The sequence below is a fragment of the Pristiophorus japonicus genome, chromosome 3, assembly GCF_044704955.1.
Source record: "Pristiophorus japonicus isolate sPriJap1 chromosome 3, sPriJap1.hap1, whole genome shotgun sequence".
Classification (NCBI taxonomy): domain Eukaryota; kingdom Metazoa; phylum Chordata; class Chondrichthyes; family Pristiophoridae; genus Pristiophorus; species Pristiophorus japonicus.
In genome coordinates this window covers 5,898,079-5,920,894 of record NC_091979.1, presented here as the reverse complement: position 1 = coordinate 5,920,894, position 22,816 = coordinate 5,898,079, and the positions used below count along the sequence as shown (strand labels likewise).

General features: G+C 51.6%; 1 protein-coding gene across 1 annotated transcript in view; it reads right to left on the bottom strand.

The window, feature by feature from the left end:
- The window catches only part of LOC139260440 (striated muscle-specific serine/threonine-protein kinase-like), a 458,414-nt gene that overhangs the window by 133,863 nt on the left and 301,735 nt on the right, over positions 1–22,816 (bottom strand). The window contains exons 21-24 of the mRNA XM_070877003.1: positions 20,926–21,025; positions 16,678–16,878; positions 13,421–13,481; positions 10,174–10,251 (exon numbers count right to left, since the gene is read on the bottom strand). Of these exons, the coding sequence (XP_070733104.1) occupies positions 10,174–10,251; positions 13,421–13,481; positions 16,678–16,878; positions 20,926–21,025 (440 nt within the window). The remainder of the gene's footprint in view (positions 1–10,173; positions 10,252–13,420; positions 13,482–16,677; positions 16,879–20,925; positions 21,026–22,816) is intronic.

Below are 22,816 nucleotides of genomic sequence, written 5' to 3'. Positions count from 1 at the left end.
GGTATTAAGGGGTATGGGGCAAAGACGGGTATAAGAACATAAGAAATAGGAGCAGGAGTCGGCCATTTGGCCCCTCGAGCCTGTCCCGCCATTCAATAAGATCATGGCTGATCCGATCATGGACTCAGCTCCACTTCCCCGCCCGTTCCCCATAACCCTTTACTCCCTTATCGCTCAAAAATCTGTCTATCTCCACCTTAAATATATTCAATGACCCAGCCTCCACAGCTCTCTGAGGCAGAGAATTCCACAGATTTACAACCCTCCGAGAGAAGAAATTCCTCCTCATCTCAGTTTTAAATGGGCGGCCCTTTATTCTAAGACTATGCCCCCTAGTTCTAGTCTCCCCCATCAGTGGAAACATCCTCTCTGCATCCACCTTGTCAAGCCTCCTCATAATCTTATACGTTTCGATAAGATCACCTCTCGTTCTTCTGAACTCCAATGAGTAGAGGCCCAACCTGCTCAACCTTTCCTCATAAGTCAACCCCCTCACCTCCAGAATCAACCGAGTGAACCTTCTCTGAACTGCCTCCGATGCAAGTATAAGTGTTAGGTCACAGATCAGCCATGATCTCATTGAATGGTGGAACAGGCTCGAGGGGTTGAATGGCCTCTTCCGGTTCCTATGTTTGTTTGTGTGACCTCTGGTTACCACCCCTCCTGCCCCCAGAAACAGTCTCTCCCTATTTACTCTCTCAAAACTCCTTTTGATTTTGAAACCGTTTGATGCGCGGAGGAGGATTTCCCCGTCCCCATGTCTGGATCTGCTGTCGACTCATTGATGAGCGACTGATTGCTGTGGTCAGTCAACAACTCCAGTAGCGCTGCGGTCCCGACCAACAAGACCATCAGCAGGCCGGGGCCATTGGAGGGAGCAGCGTGCTGTGACATACCACGGCAGGGGGCAGCGCGTGCTGCTGCAGGAGGGCGACGGCTGATTGCAGTGCGGGCAGGTACAGCAGGAGTGGCGAGGTCGGGGCAAAGGAGCGGCGAGTGTTTGGGGCCCAGGAGAGGCGTGAGTTTGGGGCCCGGAAGAGCCGAGGGCCCAGGGGCAGCACGGGCCCAGCCCACACTGTGCGATATGTGTGCGCACTAGGTCCGTACAGCAGAGCTGGTCTCCAGTCGTCCTGGTTAACCCTTGCCACTGGACCAAGACCTCGCTCTGTCAAGCCCGTGTGGTGGCTGGTGTGCAACGGTCACCCCACGTTAAAACAATCCACACACAGGCATCTTCCACCCTTCAGGATATAGTTCAGGATCTGGAATATTAGGTCCTTCATTGAAACACCTGTGAACTCATCCCTTTTCGGCGTGGGAGCAAGTCATCCTCATTTTGAGGGACCGCCTATGGTGGCTCCAGTATCGTTGTACCCTGGGAGTGCCTGGATAGCAGAAGCCACACGGACCTTGGTCTATAGATATGTGAAGAGAAAAAGATTATCTTCTATAGATATGTGAAGAGAAAAAGATTAGTGAAGTCAAACATAGGTCTCTTGCAGCCAGAATCAGATGAATTTATAATGGGGAACAAAGAAATGGCAAACCAATTGAACAAATACTTTGGTTCTGTCTTCACGAAGGAAGAGACAAATAACCTTCCGTATGTACTCGGGGACAGAGGGTCTCGAGAGAAGGAGGAACTGAAGGATATCCTTATTAGGCGGGAAATTGCATTAGGGAAATTGATAGGATTGAAGGCCGATAAATCCCCAGGGCCTGATAGTTTGCATCCCAGAGTATTTAAGGAAGTGGCCCCAGAAATAGTGGATGCATTGGTGATCATTTTCCAACAGTCTATTGATCATGGATCAGTTCCTATGGACTCGAGGGTAGCTAATGTAACACCACTTTTTAAGACAGGAGGGAGAGAGAAAATGGGTAATTATAGACCAGTTAGCCTGACATCAGTTGTGGGGAAAATGTTGGAATAAATTATTAAAGATGAAATAGCAGCGCATTTGGAAAGCAGTGACAGGATCGGTCCAAGTCAGCATGGATTTATGAAAGGGAAATCATGCTTGACAAATCTTCTAGAATTTTTTGAGGATGTAACTAGTAGAGTGGACAAGGGAGAACCAGTGGATGTGGTGTATTTGGACTTTCAAAAGGCTTTTGACAAGGTACCACACAAGAGATTGGTGTGCAAAATTAAAGCACATGGCTTTGGGTAGAGAACTGGTTGGCAGACAGGAAGCAGAGAGTCGGGATAAATGGGTCCTTTTCAGAATGGCAAGCAGTGACTAGTGGGGTGCCGCAGGGCTCAGTGCTGGGACCCCAGCTATTTACACAATATACATCAATGATTTAGATGAAGGAATTGAGTGCAATATCACCAAGTTTGCCGATGACACTAAGCTGGGACGGAATGAACTGTGAGGAGGATGCTATGAGGCTGCAGGGTGACTTGGACAGGTTAGGTGAGTGGGCAAATACATGGCAGATGCAGTATAATGTGGATAAATGTGAGGTTATCCACTTTGGTGGCAAAAACATGAGGGCAGAATATTATCTGAATGGCAGCAGATTAGGAAAAGGGAAGTGCAACGAGACCTGGGTGTCATGGTACATCAGTCATTGACAGCTTGCATGCAGGTACAGCAGGCGGTGAAGAAGGCAAATGGTATGTTGGCCTTCATAGCTAGGGGATTTGAGTATAGGAGCAGGGAGGTCTTACTGCAGTTGTACAGGGCCTTGGTGAGGCCTCACCTGGAATATTGTGTTCAGTTTTAGACTCCTAGTCTGAGGAAGAACATTCTTGCTATTGAGGGAGTGCAGCGAAGGTTCACCAGACTGATTCCCGGGATGGCAGGATTGACATATGAAGAAAGACTGGATCGACTGGGCTTATATTCACTGGAGTTTAGAAGAATGAGAGGGGATCTCATAGAAACATATAAAATACTGACGGGATTGGACAGGTTAGATGCAGAAAGAATGTTCCCAATGTTAGTGAAGTCCAGAACCAGAGGACACAGTCTAAGGATAAGGGGTAAGCCATTTAGGACCGAGATGAGGAGAAACTTCTTCACTCAGAGAGTTGTTAACCTGTGGAATTCCCTGCCGCAGAGAGTTGTTGATGCCAGTTCATTGGATATATTCAAGAGGGAGTCAGATATGGCCCTTACGGCTAAAGGGTTCAAGGGCTATGGAGAGAAAGCAGGAAAGGGGTACTGAGGTGAATGATCAGCCATGATCTTATTGAATGGTGGTGCAGGCTCAAAGGGCCGAATGGCCTACTCCTGCACCTAGTTTCTATGTTTCTATGTTTATTTCCTCGTCCAGCAGTTCCTAGTTTCTCGTCCTCCTGCAGCAGTAGGACTCAAGGGGTAAAGGTCCCTGAGGGGGACAGTGACTGCCATTCTCCAGCTCAGGTTACTCCCGGTGCCACGAGTTAGTGAGTACTGAAATAGGAGGATAGAGCAAATGAATGCGTGGCTGGAGAGATGGTGCAGGAGGGAGGGCTTTAGATTCCTGAGGGATTGGGACCGCTTCTGGGGGAGGTGGGACCTGTACAAGCCAGACGCGTTGCACCTCAACTAGGTGTATTCTATGGATCACCAAATAGTGGGAAAGATAGGGAGGGGCAAATTTGCAGAGAAATTAGAGAGAGGTCCGAGGGATTAAACTCAGTTAGCAGGGGAACGGACACCAGAATGTAGCATTACAAACAAGGTGCACAAAGGATTGGGAAAGACAAATAGTGCGGTATTAGGTGGGGTCAGACTAAGGGAGAACACAGGATGGTCTAAGATGGGCTTACAGTGTACCATTGGAGCAGGCCGGGGAGCGGAAGGAGTAGCTTGGTGGTGTACCACTCCAGGGAGCAGCATGGAGCAGGAGAGCAACGGTAGTGAAGCGTGATGTCACCAAGGTCCAGGTCGGTGATTGGAGCGTGGGCAGATACAGCAGGAGCGGCGAGAGATTGTAGAGGGACGTGATCGGGGCCCAGGAGAGCCGAGGGCCCCGGGGCAGTACAGGCCCAGCCCACACTGTGCGATATGTGGGCGCACTAGGTCCGTGCAGCAGGGCAGGTCTCCAGTCGCCTTGGATCCCCTTGCCACTGGACCAAGACCTCGCTCTGTCAAGCCCCGTGTGGTGGCTGGTGTGCAACGGCCACCCCACGTTAAAAAAATCCACACACAGGGATCTTCCACCTTTCAGGATGTAGTTCGGGATCTGGAATATTAGGTCCTTCATTGAAACACCTGTGGACTCATCCCTTTTTGGCGTGGGAGCAAGTCATCCTCGCTTCGAGGGACTGCCTCTGATGATGATGACATTGTATGTATGCGAAAGCACGAAACATAGTAAACAAGGTTGGTGAGCTGCAGCTACAAATAGCCACATGGGAATATGATGTGGTGGCGATAACGGAGACCTGGCTCAAAACAGGGAAGGATTGGGTATTAAATATTCCTGGTTATAAGTTGTTTAGGAAAGCTCGGGAAGGAAGGAAAGGAGGTGGTGTGGTACTGGTTAAGGAGAATGATACAGTGCTGGAGAGGGAGGATGCCCTGGAGGGGTCAAGGACAGAATCTATATGACGAGAGTTAAGAAACAATAGACATGCCATTAAACTACTAGGTGTATTCGATAGACCACCAACTAGTGGGAAAGATATGGAGGGGAACATTTGCAGAGAAATTGCAGAGAGGTGCATGAACAATGAGGGGTAGGCCATTCAGGACTGAGATGAGGAGAAACTTCTTCACTCAGAGAGTTGTTAACCTGTGGAATTCCCTGCCGCAGAGAGTTGTTGATGCCAGTTCATTGGATATATTCAAGAGGGAGTTAGATATGGCCCTTATGACTAAAGGGATCAAGGGGTATGGAGAGAAAGCAGGAAAGGGTTACTGAGGTGAATGATCAGTCATGATCTTATTGAATGGCGGTGCAGGCTCAAAGGGCCGAATGGCCTACTCCTGCACCTATTTCCTATGTTTCTATGTTTCTAATTATAGAGTAGTGATAACGGGGGAACTTTAGTTTTTGACAGCCTTGGTCCAAAAGTGGACAAGAGAGCTGGGGTTAGAAATTCGGACTTTTGCCGCCCCTGTTAGCGCCCGGGTGGACATCTTTCAGCGCCCCACCGCGACATTCCGGGCCGGTATCGACCAGGCGGAGCATTACCGCCCGGGACAGGCGAACCGGTGTGCAACGCCCCCTGGTGCAATTTTGGTTTCCATATTTACGAAAGGATATACTCGCTTTGGAGGCAGTTCAGAGAAGGTTCACTCGGTTGATTCCGGAGATGAGGGGGTTGACTTATGAGGAAAGGTTGAGTATGTTGGGCCTCTACTCATTGGAATTCAGAAGAATGAGAGGTGACCTTATCGAAACGTATAAGATTATGAGGGGGCTTGACAAGGTGGATGCAGAGAGGATGTTTCCACTGATTTTGGGAGACTAGAACTAGAGGGCATGGTCTTAGAATAAGTGGCCGCCCATTTAAAACTGAGATGAGGAGAAATTTCTTCTCTCAGAGGGAGAGAGGTAAATCTGTGGAATTCTCTGCCTCAGAGAGCTGTGGAAGCTGGGTCATTGAATAAGTTTAAGACAGAGATAGACAGTTTCTTAAACAATAAGGGATTAAGGGGTTATGGGGAACGGGCGGGGAAGTGGAGCTGAGTCCATGATGGGATCAACCGTGATCGTATTAAATGGCGGAGCAGGCTCGAGGGGCCGAATCCTGCTCCTATTTCTTATGTTCTTATGGTCACGACATTGGCTCGATTTTTGGTTGCCGCCCGACTCGTTAGCGCCCCCTGCTGGGAACGACTGTGAAAGCGGGAGGTCCGACCTGTCGTGGTCACAAGGAGGTCAGTAATGTCCACCTCAGATAAGTGGAACTGTTTAAAAACATTTTTGTTTTTGCGATTTATGTTTCGGTGGCGTGAGCTATAGATTGGGAATGTTTTTGGTGGGACTTTTTCAGTTTTTACGCCCTCCCCAGGCCTCTCATATGGCGCTCCGAGGCCGGCTGTTTAGCTCGGGATTTTCCCTTGCTCAGCTGGCCTTGCATCCAACGACTCCCTTAGCACCCCGAGCCACACTCCGGGCCCAGCTGATGAATGTTGTGGCGGCAGACACAAACCGTTATTCGACTGGGCCTGTATTCACTGGAGTTTAGAAAGATGAGAGGGGATCTCATAGAAACATATAAGATTCTGACGGGATTGGACAGGTTAGATGCAGGAAGAATGTTCCCGATGTTGGGGAAGTCCAGAACCAGGGGTCACAGTCTTAGGATAAGGGGTAAGACATTTAGGACCGAGATGAGGAGAAACTTCTTCACCCAGAGAGTGGTGAACCTGTGGAATTCTCTGCCGCAGAGAGTTGTTGATGCCAGTTCACTGGATATATTCAAGAGAGAGTTAGATGTGGCCCTTACGGCTAAAGGGATCAAGGGGTATGGAGAGAAAGCAGGAAAGGGGTACTGAGGTGAATGATCAGCCATGATCTTATTGAATGGTGGTGCAGGCTCGAAGGGCCGAATGGCCCACTCCTGCACCTATTTTCTATGTTTCTATGTTTCTATTTGCCGGTGCAAAATTCACCGTTCCGCCCGGGACACCGCTCCAAATGAGGCCCGACCAAATTTACATCCCCTGAATTCCAGAGGTGAGGTGAGAGTGACTGCCCTTGACATCAAGGCAGCATTTGATCAAGTGTTGCATCAAGGAGCCCTAGTAAAACTGAAGTCAATGGGAATCAGGGGGAAAACCCTCCACTGGCTGCGCTGATACCTAGCACACAGGAAGATGGTTGTGGTGGTTGGAAGTCAATGATCACAGCCCCAGGACATTGCTGCAGGAGTCCCTCAGGGCAGTGTCCTAGGCCCAACCATCTTCAGCTGCTTCATCAATGACCTTCCCTCCATCATAAGGTCAGAAGTGGGGATGTTCGCTGATGATTGCACAGTGTTCAGTTCCATTCACAACTCCTCAGATAATGGAGCAGTCCGTGCCCACATGCAGCAAGTCCTGGACAACATTCAGGCTTGGGCTGATAAGTGGCAAGTAACATTCGCACCACACAAGTGCCAGGCAATGACCATCTCCAACAAGTGAGAGTCTAACCACCTCCCCTTGATATTCAACGGCATTTCCATCACCGAATCCCCCACCATCAACATCCTGAGGGTCACCATTGACCAGAAACTTAACCGGACTAGCCACATAAATACTGTGGCAACAAGAGCAGGTCAGAGGCTGGGTATTCTGCGGCAAGTGTCTCACCTCCTGACTCCCCAAAGCCTTCCCACCATCTACAAGGCACAAGTCAGGAGTGTGATGGAACACTCCCCACTTGCCTGGATGGTGCAGCTCCAACAACACTCGAAGCTCGACACCATCCAGGACAAAGCAGCCACTTGATTGGCCCCCCATCCACCACCTTCAACACTCACTCCCTCCACCACCGGCGCCCCCTGGCTGCAGTGTGTACCATCTACAAGATGCACTGCAGCAACTCGCCAAGGCTTCTTCGGCAGCACCTCCCAAACCCGCGACCTCTACCACCGAGAAGGACAAGGGCAGCAGATCCATGGGAACACCAGCACCTCCACGTTCCCCTCCCAGTCACACACCATCATGACTTGTAAATATATCGGCCGTTCCTTCATCGTCGCTGGGTCACAATCCTGGAACTCCCTCCCTAACAGCACTGTGGGAGCAACTTCACCACACGGACTGCAGCGGTTCAAGAAGGCGGCTCACCACCACCTTCTCAAGGGGCAATTAGGGATGGGCAATAAAAAGACAGACAGAGGGAAGGAGAAAGACATAGAAACATAGAAACATAGAAAATAGGTGCAGGAGTAAGCCATTCGGCCCTTCTAGCCTGCACCGCCATTCAATGAGTTCATGGCTGAACATGCAACTTCAGTACCCCATTCCTGCTTTCTCGCCATACCCTTGATTCCCCGAGTAGTAAGGACTACATCTAACTCCTTTTTGAATATATTTAGTGAACTGGCCTCAACAACTTTCCGTGGTAGAGAATTCCACAGGTTCACCACTCTCTGGGTGAAGAAGTTTCTCATCTCGGTCCTAAATGGCTTACCCCTTATCCTTAGACTGTGACCCCTGGTTCTGGACTTCCCCAACATTGGGAACATTCTTCCTGCATCTAACCTGTCTAAACCCCTTCAGAATTTTAAACGTTTCTATGCGATCCCCTCTCATTCTTCTGAACTCCAGTGAATACAAGCCCAGTTGATCCAGTCTTTCTTGATAGGTCAATCCCACCATCCCAGGAATCAGTCTGGTGAACCTCCGCTGCACTCCCTCAATAGCAAGAATGTTCTTCCTCAAGTTAGGAGATCAAAACTGTACACAATACTCCAGGTGTGGTCTCACCAAGGCCCTGTACAACTGTAGCAACACCTCCCTGCCCCTGTACTCAAATCCCCTCGCTATGAAGACCAACATGCCATTTGCTTTCTTAACCGCCTGCTGTACCTGCATGCCAACCTTCAATGACTGATGTACCATGACACCCAGGTCTCGTTGCACCTCCCCTTTTCCTAATCTGTCACCATTCAGATAATAGTCTGTCTCTCTGTTTTTACCACCAAAGTGGATAACCTCACATTAATCCACATTATACTTCATCTGCCATGCATTTGCCCACTCACCTAACCTATTGTTAATCTGTGGAATTCTCTGCCCAAGGAAGCAGTTGAGGCTAGTTCATTGAATGTATTCAAATCACAGATAGATAAATTTTTAACCAATAAGGGAATTAAGGGTTACGGGGAGCGGGCAGGTAAGTGGAGCTGAGTCCACGGCCAGATCAGCCATGATCTTTTGAATGGCGGAGCAGGCTCGAGGGGCTAGATTGCCTACTCCTGTTCCTAATTCTTATGTTCTTATGTTCTATCTAAGTCACTCTGCAGCCTCATAGCATCCTCCTCGAAGCTCACACTGCCACCCAACTTAGTGTCATCCGCAAATTTGGAGATACTACATTTAATCCCCTCGTCTAAATCATTAATGTACAGTGTAAACAGCTGGGGCCCCAGCACAGAACCTTGCAGTACCCCACTAGTCACCGCCTGCCATTCCGAAAAGTACCCATTTACTCCTACTCTTTGCTTCCTGTCTGACAACCAGTTCTCAATCCACGTCAGCACACTACCCCCAATCCCATGTGCTTTAACTTTGCACATTAATCTCTTGTGTGGGACATTGTTGAAAGCCTTCTGAAAGTCCAAATACACCACATCAACTGGTTCTCCCTTGTCCACTCTACTGGAAACATCCTCAAAAAATTCCAGAAGATTTGTCAAGCATGATTTCCCTTTCACAAATCCATGCTGACTTGGACATATCATGTCACCTCTTTCCAAATGCGCTGCTATGACATAAGAACATAAGAACATAAGAATTAGGAACAGGAGTAGGCCATCTAGCCCCTCGAGCCTGCTCCGCCATTCAATAAGATCATGGCTGATCTGGCCGTGGACTCAGCTCCACTTACCCGCCCGCTCTCCATAACCCTTAATTCCCTTATTGGTTAAAAATCTATCTATCTGTGACTTGAATACATTCAATGAGCTAGCCTCAACTGCTTCCTTGGGCAGAGAATTCCACAGATTCACAATCCTCTGGGAGAATAAATTCCTTCTCAACTCTGTTTTAAATTGGCTCCCCTGTATTTTGAGGCTGTGCCCCCTAGTTCTAGTCTCCCCAACCAGTGGAAACAACCTCTCTGCCTCTATCTTGTCTATCCCTTTCATTATTTTAAATGTTTCTATAAGATCACCCCTCATCCTTCTGAACTCCAAGGAGTAAAGACCCAGTCTACTCAATCTATCATCATAAGGTAACCCCCTCATCTCTGGAATCAGCCGAGTGAATCGTCTCTGTACCCCTTAATAATTGATTCCATCATTTTACCCACTACCGATGTGAGGCTGACCGGTCTATAATTCCATTTTCTCTCACCCTCCTTTTTTAAAGGAGACAGACAGAGAGCAGGAGACAGACAGAGGTAGATCGAAATCACATAATTATAATATCTCTCACAATTTTCATGAACAGCAAAGATGTATTTTCATTCTTGCGCCTGTTGTGAAGCTCAGAGAGTCAGCGAATGACAAGAGCTGGTGTAAGCTGGAGAAGCAGTGTGCTGACCCCAGGAGGGACACTGAGTGAAAGCGGTTACCTTGATGTCCAGGTGGAGGATATTATTCTGGTGCAGGTAGCTGATGCCCTCCAGAATCTGTCGCACGTATAACCGCAGCTGGTAAAGGAGATCTCGGTTAGTACTGCACGTGGAAACCCACACGGAAACCAGCCAATTCCCTCCCATTCCCCTTCTCTCTGGGGCGCAGGGGGTCGGGGGGTGAGATGTCCCACCATCACCCAGATACATCTACCTGGGACGCCCTGTGTGTAGGGGTTTCTCTGGACCAGCCGCGATGGGGTAAAACTCTCGGTGAGAGTTACGGTTCAAATCCCACTGTGGGGCAGTGTGAAAATGTGAATTTAATTTTAAAAATCAAAGAATTAAAAAGTCGGTTGCAGTAAAAGTGACCCATGAAGTTGTCAGATTGTCGTTAAAAACCCACTGTGTTCACTGATGACCCTTCAGGGAAAGAAACCTGCCACCCTTACCCGGTTTGGGCCGATAGGTGACTCCAGTGGGTCAGTGGCCAGGGCTCAGTGGGCAGCACCCTCGCCTCTGAGTCAGAAGGGTCTGGGTTCGAGCCCCAATCCAGAGACTTGAACACAAAATCCAGGCTGACACTTTCAATGCAGTACTGAGGGAGCGCCGCACTGTCGGAGGGGCAGTACTGAGGGAGCGCCGCACTGTCGGAGGGGCAGTGCTGAGGGAGCGCCGCACTGTCGGAGGGGCAGTACTGAGGGAGCGCTGCACTGTCGGAGGGGCAGTACTGAGGGAGCGCCGCAATGTCGGAGGGGCAGTGCTGAGGGAGCGCCGCACTGTCGGAGGGGCAGTGCTGAGGGAGCGCTGCACTGTTGGAGGGGCAGTACTGAGGGAGCGCCGCACTGTCGGAGGGGCAGTACTGAGGGAGCGCTGCACTGTCGGAGGGGCAGTGCTGAGGGAGCGCCGCACTGTCGGAGGGGCAGTACTGAGGGAGCGCCACACTGTCGGAGGGGCAGTACTGAGGGAGCGCCGCACTGTCGGAGGGGCAGTACTGAGGGAGCGCCGCACTGTCGGAGGGGCAGTACTGAGGGAGCGCCGCACTGTCGGAGGGGCGGTACTGAGGGAGCGCCGCACTGTCGGAGGGGCGGTACTGAGGGAGCGCCGGTCTGTCAGAGGGGCGGTACTGAGGGAGTGCCGCATTGTCGGAGGGGCAGTACTGAGGGAGCGCCGCACTGTCGGAGGGGCGGTACTGAGGGAGTGCCGCACTGTCGGAGGGGCGGTACTGAGGGAGCGCCGGTCTGTCAGAGGGGCGGTACTGAGGGAGTGCCGCATTGTCGGAGGGGCAGTACTGAGGGAGCGCCGCACTGTCAGAGGGGCAGTACTGAGGGAGCGCCGCACTGTCAGAGGGGCAGTACTGAGGGAGCGCCGCACTGTCGGAGGGGCAGTACTGAGGGAGCACCTCAATGTGGGAGGGGCAGTACTGAGGGAGCACCTCACTGTGGGAGGGGCAGTACTGAGGGAGCACCGCACTGTCAGAGGGGCGGTACTGAGGGAGTGCCGCACTGTCGGAGGGGCAGTACTGAGGGAGTGCCGCACTGTCGGAGGGGCAGTGCTGAGGGAGTGCTGCACTGTCGGAGGGGCAGTGCTGAGGGAGCGCCGCACTGTCAGAGGGGCAGTACTGAGGGAGTACTGTACTGTCGGAGGGGCAGTACTGAGGGAGTACCGTACTGTCAGAGGGGCAGTATTGAGGGAGTACCGTACTGTCGGAAGGGCGGTACTGAGGGAGCGCTGCACTGTCGGAGGTGCCGTCTTTCGGATGAGACGTTAAACCGAGGCCCCGTCTGCCCTCTCAGGTGGACGTAAAAAATCCCATGGCACTATTTCGAAGAAGCGCAGGGAAGTTCTCCCCGGTGTTCTGGGACCAATATTTATCCCTCAATTAACATCACAAAAACAGATTATCTGGTCATTATCACATTGCTGTGTGTGGGAGCTTGCTGTGCGCAAATTGGCTGCCACGTTTCCCACATTACAACAGTGACTACACTCCAAAAGTACTTCATTGGCTGAAAAGCGCTTTGGGACGTCCGGTGGCCGTGAAAGGCGCTATATAAATGCAAGTCTTTCCTTTTACTTTTCCAGTCCGACACTGGTGTGGTTAACTCTGAAGTAGCCTCACAAGACACTCAGTTGTAAGGGGCAACAACGGGTTGGACAGTAAGTGCTGGCCTTGCCAGAGACACCCGCAGCCCGAGACTGAATTAAATAAAAAGTGGATGATCTCAATGTACAAATCGCTGAGCTGGACAATGTGAGATTCCATTTATACACCGCCAGTGCACACTCGGGAGTGCGTACGGGAATTGGATCAGCTCAATCCTAACTCCTGCCGGGGCTGGAGCAGTGCCGAGCATCTCCTGAAGTGACCACCATACCCTCATTCTTCGCAAGAGCGTGGTGTTGGTCCGTTGGAGACAAATGGATTAAAGTGACCCTTTACATAAGAACACAAGAAATAGGAGCAGGAGTCGGCCATTCGGCCCCTCGAGCCTGCTCCGCCATTCAATAAGATCATGGCTGATCCGATCATGGACTCAGCTCCACTTCCCCGCCCGCTCCCCATAACCCTTTACTTCCCTTATCGCTCAAAAATCTGTCTATCTCCACCTTAAATATATTCAATGTCCCAGCCTCCATAGCTCTCTGGGGCAGAGAATTCCACAGATTTACAACCCTCTGAGAGAAGAAATTCCTCCTCATCTCAGTTTTAAATGGGCGGCCCCTTATTCTGAGACTCTGTCCCCTTTACTCTCACAATACCCAGGATGGCAGTGACTGAGTGGTGACTCATTTATTGAGTAGATTGGGCCTGTACTTAGAGTTTAGATGAATGAGAGGTGATCTCATTGAAATATATAAGATTCTGAGGGGGATCGACAGGGTAGATGCAAGGAGGATGTTTCCCCCGGGCTGGGGAGTCTAGAACCAGGGGTCACAGTCTCAGGATAAGGGGTCGGCCATTTAGGACTGAGATGAGGAGGAATTTCTTCACTCAGAGGGTGGTGAATCTTTGGAATTCTCTACCACAGAGGGCTGTGAAGGCTCAGTCTTGGAGTATATTCAAGACAGAGATCAATAGATTTTTGGACATTAAGGGAATCAAGGGATATGGGGATCGGGCAGGAAAGTGGAGTTGAGGTTGAAGATCAGCCAGGATCTCATTGAATGGCGGAGCAGGCTCAAGGGGCCGAATGGCCGACTCCTGCTCCTATTTTTTATGTACTTAAGAGATTCTATTAATCACCTCGGTTTCCAAGATGCTGGGCCTCTTGATCAGTCGATCGAACAGTTCCTCCTGAGCACAGCTGCAGTCAGAGTCAAAGTAAACACAGAAGCGAGTGACAATCCCCTGCTCTCCAGCAAAGGGGCAGGCTGCAGGTGAAAGGTTAACGATCCGCTATTCTATCAGTCAACAGTACGCAGCGTGTAACTGCTCGTAAAATCTTCTCACAGTCATGATAGAGTTACTCAGCTGTTTGGGGAATGTTAACAGCCCCCAGGTCAAGTAAACTGCAACGTATAGCTCCCTCTACACTGTCCCATCAAACACTCCCAGGGCAGGTACAGCATGGGGTTAGATACAGAGTAAAGCTCCCTCTACACTGTCCCATCAAACACTCCCAGGGCAGGTACAGCACGGGGTTAGATACAGAGTAAAGCTCCCTCTACACTGTCCCATCAAACACTCCCAGGGCAGGTACAGCACGGGGTTAGATACAGAGTAACGCTCCCTCTACACTGTCCCATCAAACACTCCCAGGGCAGGTACAGGGGGTTAGATACAGAGTAAAGCTCCCTCTGCACTGTCCCATCAAACACTCCCAGGGCAGGTACAGCACAGGGTTAGATACAGAGTAAAGCTCCCTCTACACTGTCCCCATCAAACACTCCCAGGGCAGGTACAGCACGGGGTTAGATACAGAGTAAAGCTCCCTCTACACTGTCCCATCAAACACTCCCAGGGCAGGTACAGCACGGGGTTAGATACAGAGTAAAGCTCCCTCTACACTGTCCCATCAAACACTCCCAGGGCAGGTACAGCATGGGTTAGATACAGAGTAAAGCTCCCTCTACACTGTCCCCATCAAACACTAACAGGGCAGGTACAGCATGGGTTAGATACAGAGTAAAGCTCCCTCTACACTGTCCCATCAAACACTCCCAGGGCAGGTACAGCATGGGTTAGATACAGAGTAAAGCTCCCTCTACACTGTCCCCATCAAACACTAACAGGGCAGGTACAGCATGGGTTAGATACAGAGTAAAGCTCCCTCTACACTGTCCCCATCAAACACTCCCAGGGCAGGTACAGCACAGGGTTAGATACAGAGTAAAGCTCCCTCTACACTGTCCCATCAAACACTCCCAGGGTAGGTACAGCATGGGTTAGATACAGAGTAAAGCTCCCTCTACACTGTCCCCATCAAACACTCCCAGGGCAGGTACAGCACAGGGTTAGATACAGACTAAAGCTCCCTCTACACTGTCCCATCAAACACTCCCAGGGCAGGTACAGGGGGTTAGATAGAGAGTAAAGCTCCCTCTACACTGTCCCATCAAACACTCCCAGGGCAGGTACAGGGGGTTAGATACAGACTAAAGCTCCCTCTACACTGTCCCATCAAACACTCCCAGGGCAGGTACAGGGGGTTAGATACAGAGTAAAGCTGCCTCTACACTGTCCCATCAAACACTCCCAGGGCAGGTACAGCACGGGATTAGATACAGAGTAAAGCTCCCTCTACACTGTCCCATCAATGGGGATAATTTTGACTTCGGGTAATATCGTAAAATGGGTTCCTATCGATTCAATCGCCTGTGCACTCGCTCCTCCGAGTCAGAAGGTTGTGGGTTCAAGTCCCACTGCGGAGGCTTGAGCACACAATCTGGGCTGCACACTCAGTGCTGTGCTGAGGGAGTGCTGCACTGTCTGGTGAGCCGTTTTTTGGCTGAGGCGTTAAACCGAGGCCCTGTCTGCTCTTTCAGATGAAAGTAAAAGATTGCAGTGTATTATTGGAAGAAGAGCAGGGGAGCTCTCCCTGGTGCCCATAGCTACCCCTCAACCAAGATCACTGAAAACAGATCATCTGCACATTTATGGGGATATGGGGAGGGGGGGGGGGGGAGGTAGAGTTTAGATAGATCAGCCGTTATCTTGTTGAGCAGGCGCGAGGGGCTGTACGGCCTCCTCCAGCTCCTATTTCTTATTTGCTGTTTGTGGGAGCTTGCTGTGCGCACACTGCCGCGTTTCCTACATTACCACGGCAACTACACATCAAAGATCTTTGCCCACAATCCCTTCTGTCTCTCTAATCTCTCCTGCCTTCCACCCTATGACAGATCTTCCCTTTCGATCTTCCCTCCCCTCCCCCTTTCAATGCCCCTTGCACTTCCTCAACAATCTGTTACATTGCAAACTTTTCCAGTTCTGACCAAGGGTCACAGACCCGAAACGTGAACTCTGTTTCTCTCTCCACAGATGCTGCCTGACCCGCTGAGTGTTTCCAGCGTTTTCGCTTTTTATTTCAGATTTCCAGCATCCGCTGTGTTTTGCTTTTGTGTCAGAAGTTCTTTATTGGCCGTAAAACGCTTTGGGAAGTCTCGAGGTCATGAAAGGGGCTTTCGTAATGTATTCGCTTCGTGGGTTGTCTTCTTGAGAATTCATAGCAACACATTACTATTAAGAACTAGTTGGCTTTGTTAACAAAAGGTTTAACAATCGCACTACACATTACCAGTTCATCCACCAGGCTCACAACCACCTGCCCCATCGTGGATCCCCCGAACCCAACTGGCTGGGGTTTTATTGAGTCTTGTGAACATCACGTGACTGGCTAAGCCACTCCCAACTCAACAGCTCTACAACTATTTTAAGTGAAAACTATAAATCAAGTGTCCCCCTTAGAAGGGGCACTGAAACCGACAAATTAAACTTTAAACATTAATTGGATCAAATTAAAATTTGGTTGCCGGGGGTGATGATGCACTCCAGTCCCTCCGGCGCCCACCTCTCGCGGAAGGCCGCGAGCGTACCGGTGGACACCGCGTGCTCCATCTCCAGGGACACCCTGGCTCGGATGTAACCGCGGAAGAGAGGCGGGCAGTCGGGCTGAACGACCCCCTCGACCGCCCGCTGCCTGGACCGGCTGATGGCCACCTTGGCCAGGCCCAGGAGCAGTCCCACGAGGAGGCCCTCGGATCTGCCCGCTTCAGCAGCTCTACAAACATCACAGCCATAGAAATGCAAGACTTTCTTTCTTCTGCCCACTGGGAAAGGAACTCCCAAGTGCACAAATCTATTTCACCAAGGACCCTCCATAGCCAACCTTCCGACCCGTCGGGTGTGGAGTCTAACTCCGAGGGGATAGTGATCGCCCGGCCTCAGTGCCCACCCTCCCCCATCCCCCCGCCCGTCACCCCGCCCCCCCCCGACTCCTGGCCCCCCCCAGCGCCTCTCCCCCGCCTCCAGCTCGAGCAGACGAGTCAGCACGGAGAGGATACTGCTCCAGCACGATGATGACACTATTCTTTTTCTCGAACGCATCGTGGAAGTAGACGATCCTCTCGTGGTCGAGTTGCGACAGGATCTCCAGCTCCCTCACTGCGTCCTCCCGGGCCGTGGCTCGGAAGGAGATGAATTTCGCCGCGTAATCCAACTTACTGCTCTTCTCCGTCACCCGCTTCACGCACGAGAACGCGCCCCTTCGGGAAAAGAAAAAGAGAAAGCAAGCGGCGGTTACACGCGGCGGACGGAAACACACGGGCACCGCTGCATCTTATACGGGAAAACGGGACAAGTATTTGAAAAGCAGAACTGAACGGTTCTCACTATCGGGTGTGACATCCGAAATCCGGAAAGCTCGGGACAGAGGCCCTTCCGGATTACAGGTATCTCCGGATTTCGGAACGTCTTTGCCTGGGCCGGAGGTCGGGGGCAGGGGGGCGGGCGGGGGGGCGTCGGGGCGGGAGGTCGGTCGGGCCAGAGATTGAGGGAGGTCGGGCGGCCGGAGGTCGGGGAGTGGGGGGAGGGGCTCGGTCAGGCCAAGGCCGGGGGAGGTCGGGCGGCCAGAGGTCGAGGGGGTCGGTCGGGCTAGAGGTCAAGGGAGGTCGGGTGCGACGAGACCGGGGGAGGATGGACGGCCGGGGGTCGGGATGGGGGTCAGTCGGGCTAGAGATTGAGGGAGGTTGGGTGGGACAAGGCCCGGGGAGGTCGGACGGCCGGAGGTCGGGATGGGGGTCAGTCGGGCTAGAGATTGAGGGAGGTTGGGTGGGACAAGGCCCGGGGAGGTCGGACGGCCGGAGGTCGGGATGGGGGTCAGTCGGGCTAGAGATTGAGGGAGGTTGGGTGGGACAAGGCCCGGGGAGGTCGGATGGCCGGAGGTTGGGCTGCGGCGGGGGAGTCCAGATTACGGGACATTTTCCGGTTTCCAGACAACCCCGCCACGGATCGGCCCGGTGTCCGTATTCCAGAACTCCGGATTTTGGACGTCGCACCTGCATCAGGAAAGGATGAACAGGCTGGGGGTCTTCTCTCCAGACAAGAGAAGGACGAGGGGTGGTAAAGGTCTTTAGAATTGTGAAAGGATTTGAGAGGGTAGGCGTAGAGACAGTGTTTCCACTTGAGGGAGAGAGACCAGAACTAGGGGCCATCAATATACGAGAGTCACTGATAAACCCAACGGGGAATTCAGGAGAAACTTCTTTACCCAGAGAGCGGTGAGAATGTGGAACTCGCTGCCACACAAGAATGTGAATAGCATTAATACATTCCAGTTTTTAAACTTCTATTTATTTGTTGAAGCAGTGGGGACGTGTGGGTGAGGTTTACTGGCATTTTCACCAAGGATTTTTTCATGGAGCAGGATGCCAGCATCGTAGAGGCAATACATTGAGTGGGCCTCCTGCGCTGTTGCTCCGTTAGCACCAGAGGACAAGTGTCTCCTTAGCACTCCACTCTCCTCTAGGGGCGCTACAACTGAATATCCCACTTTGTGGCGGTAAACATTGCCCGGTGCTAAATATAGCACCCTGGCACTGACACCCCCTCACAGCGGGCCGTACCCAATTTCTAGCCCAATGAATACAAAATTATAATTTAAATGGAGAAAGATTGCAAAGTGCCGCAGTACAGCGGGACCTGGGGGTGTGCATGAAACACAAAAGGATAGTATGCAGGTACAGCAAGTGATCAGGAAGGCCAATGGAATCTTGGCCTTTATTGCAAAGAGGATGGAGTATAAAAGCAGGGAAGTCTTGCTACAGAGTATTGGTGAGGCCACACCTGGAATACTGCGTGCAGGTTTGGTTTCCATATTTACTTGCTTTGGAGGCAGTTCAGAGAAGGTTCACTAGGTTGATTCCGGAGATGAGGGGGTTGACTTATGAAGATAGGTTGGGAAGGTTGGGCCTCTACTCATTGGAATTCAGAAGAATGAGAGGTGATCTTATCGAAACATATAAGATTCTGAGGGGGCTTGACAAGGTGGATGCAGAGAGGATGTTTCCACTGATGGGGGAGACTAGAACTAGGGAACATAGTTTCATAATAAGGGGTGGCCCATTTAAAACTGAGATGAGGAGGAATTTCTTCTCTCAGAGGGTTGTAAATCTGTGGAATTCTCTGCCCCAGAGAGCTGTGGTGGCTGGGTCATTGAATGTATTTAAGGTGGAGATAGACAGATCTTTGAGCGATAAGGGAGTGAAGGGTTATGGGAAGTGAAGTGGAGCTGAGTCCATGATCGGATCAGCCGATTCCTGCTCCTATTTCTTATGTTCTTATATAAGCAAGGAAGTTATGATGGACCTGTATAAAACACACATTCGACCCCAACTGGAGTATTGTGTCCAATTCTGGGCCCCGCACTTTAGGAAGGATGTGAAGGCCTTAGAGAGGGAGCAGAGGGGATTTACGAGAATGGTTCCAGGGATGAGGGACTTCAGTGACGGGGATAGACTGGAGAAGCTGGGGCTGTTCTCCTTGGAGCAGAGAAGGTTGAGAGGAGATTTGATCGAGGTGTTCAAAATCATGAGGGGCCTGGACAGAGTAGATCGGGAGAAACTGTTCCCATTGGCGGAAGGGTGGAGAACCAGAGGACACAGATTTAAGGTGATTGGCAGAAGGACCAAAAGCGACATGAGGGAAAACCTTTTTACGCAGCGAGTGGTTAGGATCTGGAATGTGCTGCCTGAGAGGGTGGTGGAGGCAGACTCAATCGTGGCTTTCAAAAGGGAGTTGGATAAGTCCCTGAAGGGGAAAATGTGCAGGACTCCGGGGAAAGGGCGGGGGAGTGGGGCTGGCTGAGGGCCGGCACAGGCTCGACGGGCCGAATGGCCTCCTTCTGTGCTGTGACCGTTGTGTGAGTCTATGACTCTATGATAGATTAAGTGAGTGGGCAAGGCTGCAGCAGATGAAGTTCAATGCAGGAAAGTGAGCTCACATCACCCACTTTGGACCTAAGAATGGTAGACCAGAGAATTATCTGAATGGTAAGAAGCCAAGTCCTGTGGGGGGAGTAGCGAGGTTTCGGGGTCCTTGTACCGAAATCACTGAAACTAGTGAACAGGGTCAAAAAATAATGATCAAGGTTATTGGAATGTTATCGGGGGCTGGAATACCAATGGGTGGAAGTGATGGTAGAGTTATATAAAGCTCGGATCAGAGCCCGTCTGGAGTCACTGCGTCCAGTCCTGGGCCCCGCCATGCGGGGAGGATATATCGGCCTCGGGGAGGGGAGACGGGTTCCCCAGACTGATACCCGGGGCTGAGAGGGTTAAATCCCGAGGGCAGGTTGCACAGACAGAGGCCTGTGTTCCCTCGAGTGTAGAAGATTACGGGGCAATCTGATCGAGGGGTTTACGATGATTAAAGGAATCGATGGGGGTGATCGAGAGAAACCATTCCCTCTGGTGGGGGGGGAGTTCAGAACAAGGGGACAGGACCTTAACATTAGACCCCGGCCGTTCAGGGGTGATGTCGGGAAACACTTCTACACACACAGGGCAGTGGGAACTGAAGTTGCATGTTAAGCCATGAACCCATTGAATGGCGGTGCAGGCTCGAAGGGCCGAATGGCCTCCTCCTGCTCCTATTTTCTATGTTTCTATGAATCTGGAACTCTCTCCCCCGAAAGGCTGTTGCGGCCGAGGGTCAATTGAAAATATCAAGAGTAAGATCGATAGATTTGTGTTGGGTGAGGGTATTAAGGGTCCCGGTATTAAGGTGGGCAGATGGAGTTAAGGTACAGTTCGGCTGTGATCTAACGGAATGATAGAATAGGCTCGAGGGGCTGAATGGCCTCCTCCTGTCCCCGTGTTGTTATCGTGTTAACATTGTAAATGAGTCTATCGTCACACCCAAGTCCTTTCCATGTCTCCCGGAGTCGATTCTGTTCCTTCATTATACAGCACAGGAGGAGGCCATTGGGCCCTTCGAGCCTGTGCCGGCTCTGTGACAGAGCGATCCCAGCAGTCCCACTCCCCTCGCTCTTTCCCCACAGCCCTGCTGATTTTTTCCTTTTCGAGTATTGATCCAATTCCCGGTTTGAAAATTACTATTGAATTTCAGGCAGCGCGTTCCCGATCACAACTCGCTGGGCAAGAACCGACTCAGCTCATTCACGCTTCTCATTGACAATACTTTGCGTCGGTCAGTGTTACAGTTAATTTCCCTTGATCGGCCCCAGAATTGCAGATCGGATCCGAGTCTAAACTGCGCCCTCGGTTAAAGTCCCCACAGCGTGTCACACTCACCGCCCAATCTCCTGGTGCACGTCATAATAGTCTGAAAGCAGCCTCATCTTCCGCAAGATGGTATCCTCATCGTCCATTGGCTCGTCGTTCCCGGTTTTCCCTACAAAACAGTAAAACATCAGGAATGCTTGTGCTCCTTTCGTCTCTATTCAGTGTCAGCCGTGGCTCAGTGGGCAGCACTCTCGACTCTGAGTCAGAAGGTCGTGGGTTCAAGTCCCACTCCAGGGACTTGAGCACAAAAATTCAGGCTGACACTCCCAGTGCAGTGCTGAGGGAGTGCCGCACTGTCGGAGGGGCAGTGCTGAGGGAGCGCCGCACTGTCGGAGGGGCAGCACTGAGGGAGTGCTGCACTGTCGGAGGGGCAGTGCTGAGGGAGCGCCGCACTGTCGGAGGGGCAGCACTGAGGGAGTGCCGCACTGTCGGAGGGGCAGTACTGAGGGAGCGCCGCACTGTCGGAGGGGCAGCACTGAGGGAGTGCCACACTGTTGGAGGGGCAGCGCTGAGGGAGTGCCACACTGTCGGAGGGGCAGTGCTGAGGGAGCGCCGCACTGTCGGAGGGGCAGCACTGAGGGAGTGCCGCACTGTCGGAGGGGCAGTACTGAGGGAGCGCTGCACTGTCGGAGGGGCAGCACTGAGGGAGCGCCGCACTGTCGGAGGGGCATTACTGAGGGAGCGCCGCACTGTCGGAGGGGCAGTACTGAGGGAGCGCTGCACTGTCGGAGGGGCCGTCTTTCGGATGAGATGTTAAACTGCTCTCTCAGGTGGACATAAAAGACCCCACGGCACTATTTCGAAGACGAGCAGGGGTGGTGTCCTGGAGCCAATAGTTATCCTTCGATAAACACAACAAAAACAGATTATCTGGTCATAATCACATTGCTGTGTGTGGGAGCTTGCTGTGCACAAATTAGCTGCCCCGTTTCCCACATTACAACAGTGACTACACTCCTAAAGTACTTCCTTGGCTGTAAAGCGCTTTGAGGCACCCGGTGAAAGGCGCTATATAAATGCAAGTCTTTCTTCTCATTCTGCCATCAAGTTTTTTTTAACCATCGATAGTAATAGTGACTGAGGTGGGGGAACTCATCACATAAGAACATAAGAAATAGGAGCACACTTCCGCTGTTTGCGCTGGACTTCCGCGTGCTCCCGGCGAAGGGACTCGAGGGTGTTCGGCGCCTTCCCGATGCTTCTCCTCCAGTTTGAGCGGTCTTGGGCCGGGGATTCCCAGGAGTCGGTGGGGATGTTACATTTTTTCAAGGAGGCTTTGAGGGCGTCCCTGAAAAGTTTCCTCTGCCCTCCTGGGGCTCGCCTGCTGTGATGTAGCTTGGAGTAGAGCGCTTCTTTCGGGAGTCTAGTGTCGGGCATGCGGACAGTGTGGCCCGCCCAGCGGAGCTGATCGAGTGTGGTCAGTGCTTCGATATTGCGGACGTTGGCCTGGTCGAGGACACCGATGTTGGTGAGCCTGTCCTCCCAGGGGATTTGCAGGATCCCGCGGAGGCAGCGCTCGTGGTACTTCTCCAGTGCATTGAGGTGTCTGCTGTACATAGTCCATGGCTATGAGCCATATAGGAGGGCGGGTATCACTACTGCTCTGTAAACCATGAGCTTTGTGCCGGGTTTGAGATCCTGATTGTTCGGGTATTGGTGAGGCCACACCTGGAGTACTGCGTACAGTTTTGGTCTCCGTATTTAAGGAAGGATTTTCTTGCATTGGAGGCAGTCCAGAGAAAGTTCACTCGGTTGATTCCTGAGATGAAGGGATTGTCTTACGAGGAAAGGTTGAGCAGGTTGGGCCTCTACTCATTGGAGTTCAGAAGAATGAGAGGTGATCTTATTGAAACGTATAAGATTCTGAGGGGGCTCGACAGGGTAGATGCAGAGAGGATGT